At 33.5% G+C, this 1,334-nt stretch overlaps 1 protein-coding gene across 3 annotated transcripts in view; it reads right to left on the bottom strand.

The window, feature by feature from the left end:
* LOC107625415 overlaps positions 386-1,334 on the bottom strand; it is a 4,626-nt gene continuing 3,677 nt past the window's right edge. For all 3 annotated transcript variants that reach the window (XM_021115912.1, XM_016328041.2, XM_016328042.2), the window contains exon 6: positions 386-1,115. In XM_021115912.1, coding sequence (XP_020971571.1) covers positions 726-1,115 — 390 coding nt within the window. In that variant the 3' untranslated portion in view covers positions 386-725. The remainder of the gene's footprint in view (positions 1,116-1,334) is intronic.

Here is a 1,334-nt window from a genome sequence, read left to right as displayed (position 1 = left end):
GATCCTTTTATGTCACTCTTTCGTAAAATCGTGACCATAGACTCTTTTAGGTCCCTCTTTAAAACTATGATCATAGATTCCTTTAGGTCACTCACCAAAACTGTGAATATAGACTATTTTAGGTCACCATTTTTCAAAAATATATAACCATAAATCCTTTTAGGTTACTTCCCAAAACTGTAATCATAGACTTTTTTAGGTCATTCTCTAAAATCGTAATTATAGATCCTTTTAAGTTATCTTTTTTTAAAAAACCGTGACCATAAATATTTTTAAGTCATCTCTTAAAACTATGATTATAGACCTTCTATAATCACAATTTTTTACTGTGACAAAAAAAATCGTAGGCACGGACCCAAAATATTGTAGTGATAAAACATGAAAGTGTTTAGATGTATACTGTTTTAGATATGTTGTCATGTATTATGTATCCGATAGTAATAATTCTCACTCCCAAAACCAGAAAGAGAGTGTGTTCTTCAAGAAAACAAATTAGCACACACAGCAAGCACTTCTATATGACTATATATATATATATATATCTCTGCATGTGTATACTAGAGTAATGTGAAGGACCAAAACATATGAAATGAACTTGGTGAGTTTTCAACCCATCTCAAGGTTTCAGCAATTGACACACCATATTTGATATCTTCTAGTCATAGAATGGCCTTTTATGCTCTGGAATCTCTGCTGATAGTTGCACCATTACAATAGGAAACACCTTATTTCCGAGACTCGCTCTTGTTGGAGCATGTGTCCAAATACCCTGTTCTTAGCCGTGGCGTGCTCATAGATCTCGCCTTCGCTTTGCTGGATTCAGTCACGGCCATGTAAGTTGGAAGGACCGGAGAATTCGGTAGGGAGATCTCAATAGCTCCAACCGAACATCTTTTTGTATGCGAAAATGATCTCCGGGGAATCGAAATTTGCGGGCTGAGTCCTTGATGTGCTTCTCTTCTTGTAATAAAGTTCGAGGGATGATCTTGTTTATGGTGGTATGTATTCGAGTCAACGGCTTCCTTATTTAGCCATTGGCCTAAGGTGCGGATTCTCTCGTTTCCATATTCCCTGTTGTGAACAGATTCTTCACTCATTTGGGGAAGTTTTCTTTCCTAGAGAAGGCATTGCATGTAGTTTATCAGATGAATGACATGATAAGAATAGTATTAAATAAAAAAATGTTTGGAAGACAATAAAAGATTAGCTAAAGTAATTTAAAATTATCTTGTTTAGTATTTATTAATTATTGTTATAATTAATAAATATTAAATAAAATAAGTTTGAGTTTTATTTTTTGTTTTCTTAACATTATTTAAAAAAAAAAAGGAAGA

The sequence above is a fragment of the Arachis ipaensis genome, chromosome B02 (genome assembly GCF_000816755.2).
Source record: "Arachis ipaensis cultivar K30076 chromosome B02, Araip1.1, whole genome shotgun sequence".
NCBI classification, from domain to species: domain Eukaryota; kingdom Viridiplantae; phylum Streptophyta; class Magnoliopsida; order Fabales; family Fabaceae; genus Arachis; species Arachis ipaensis.
This window is presented reverse-complemented; position numbering and strand designations above follow the sequence as displayed.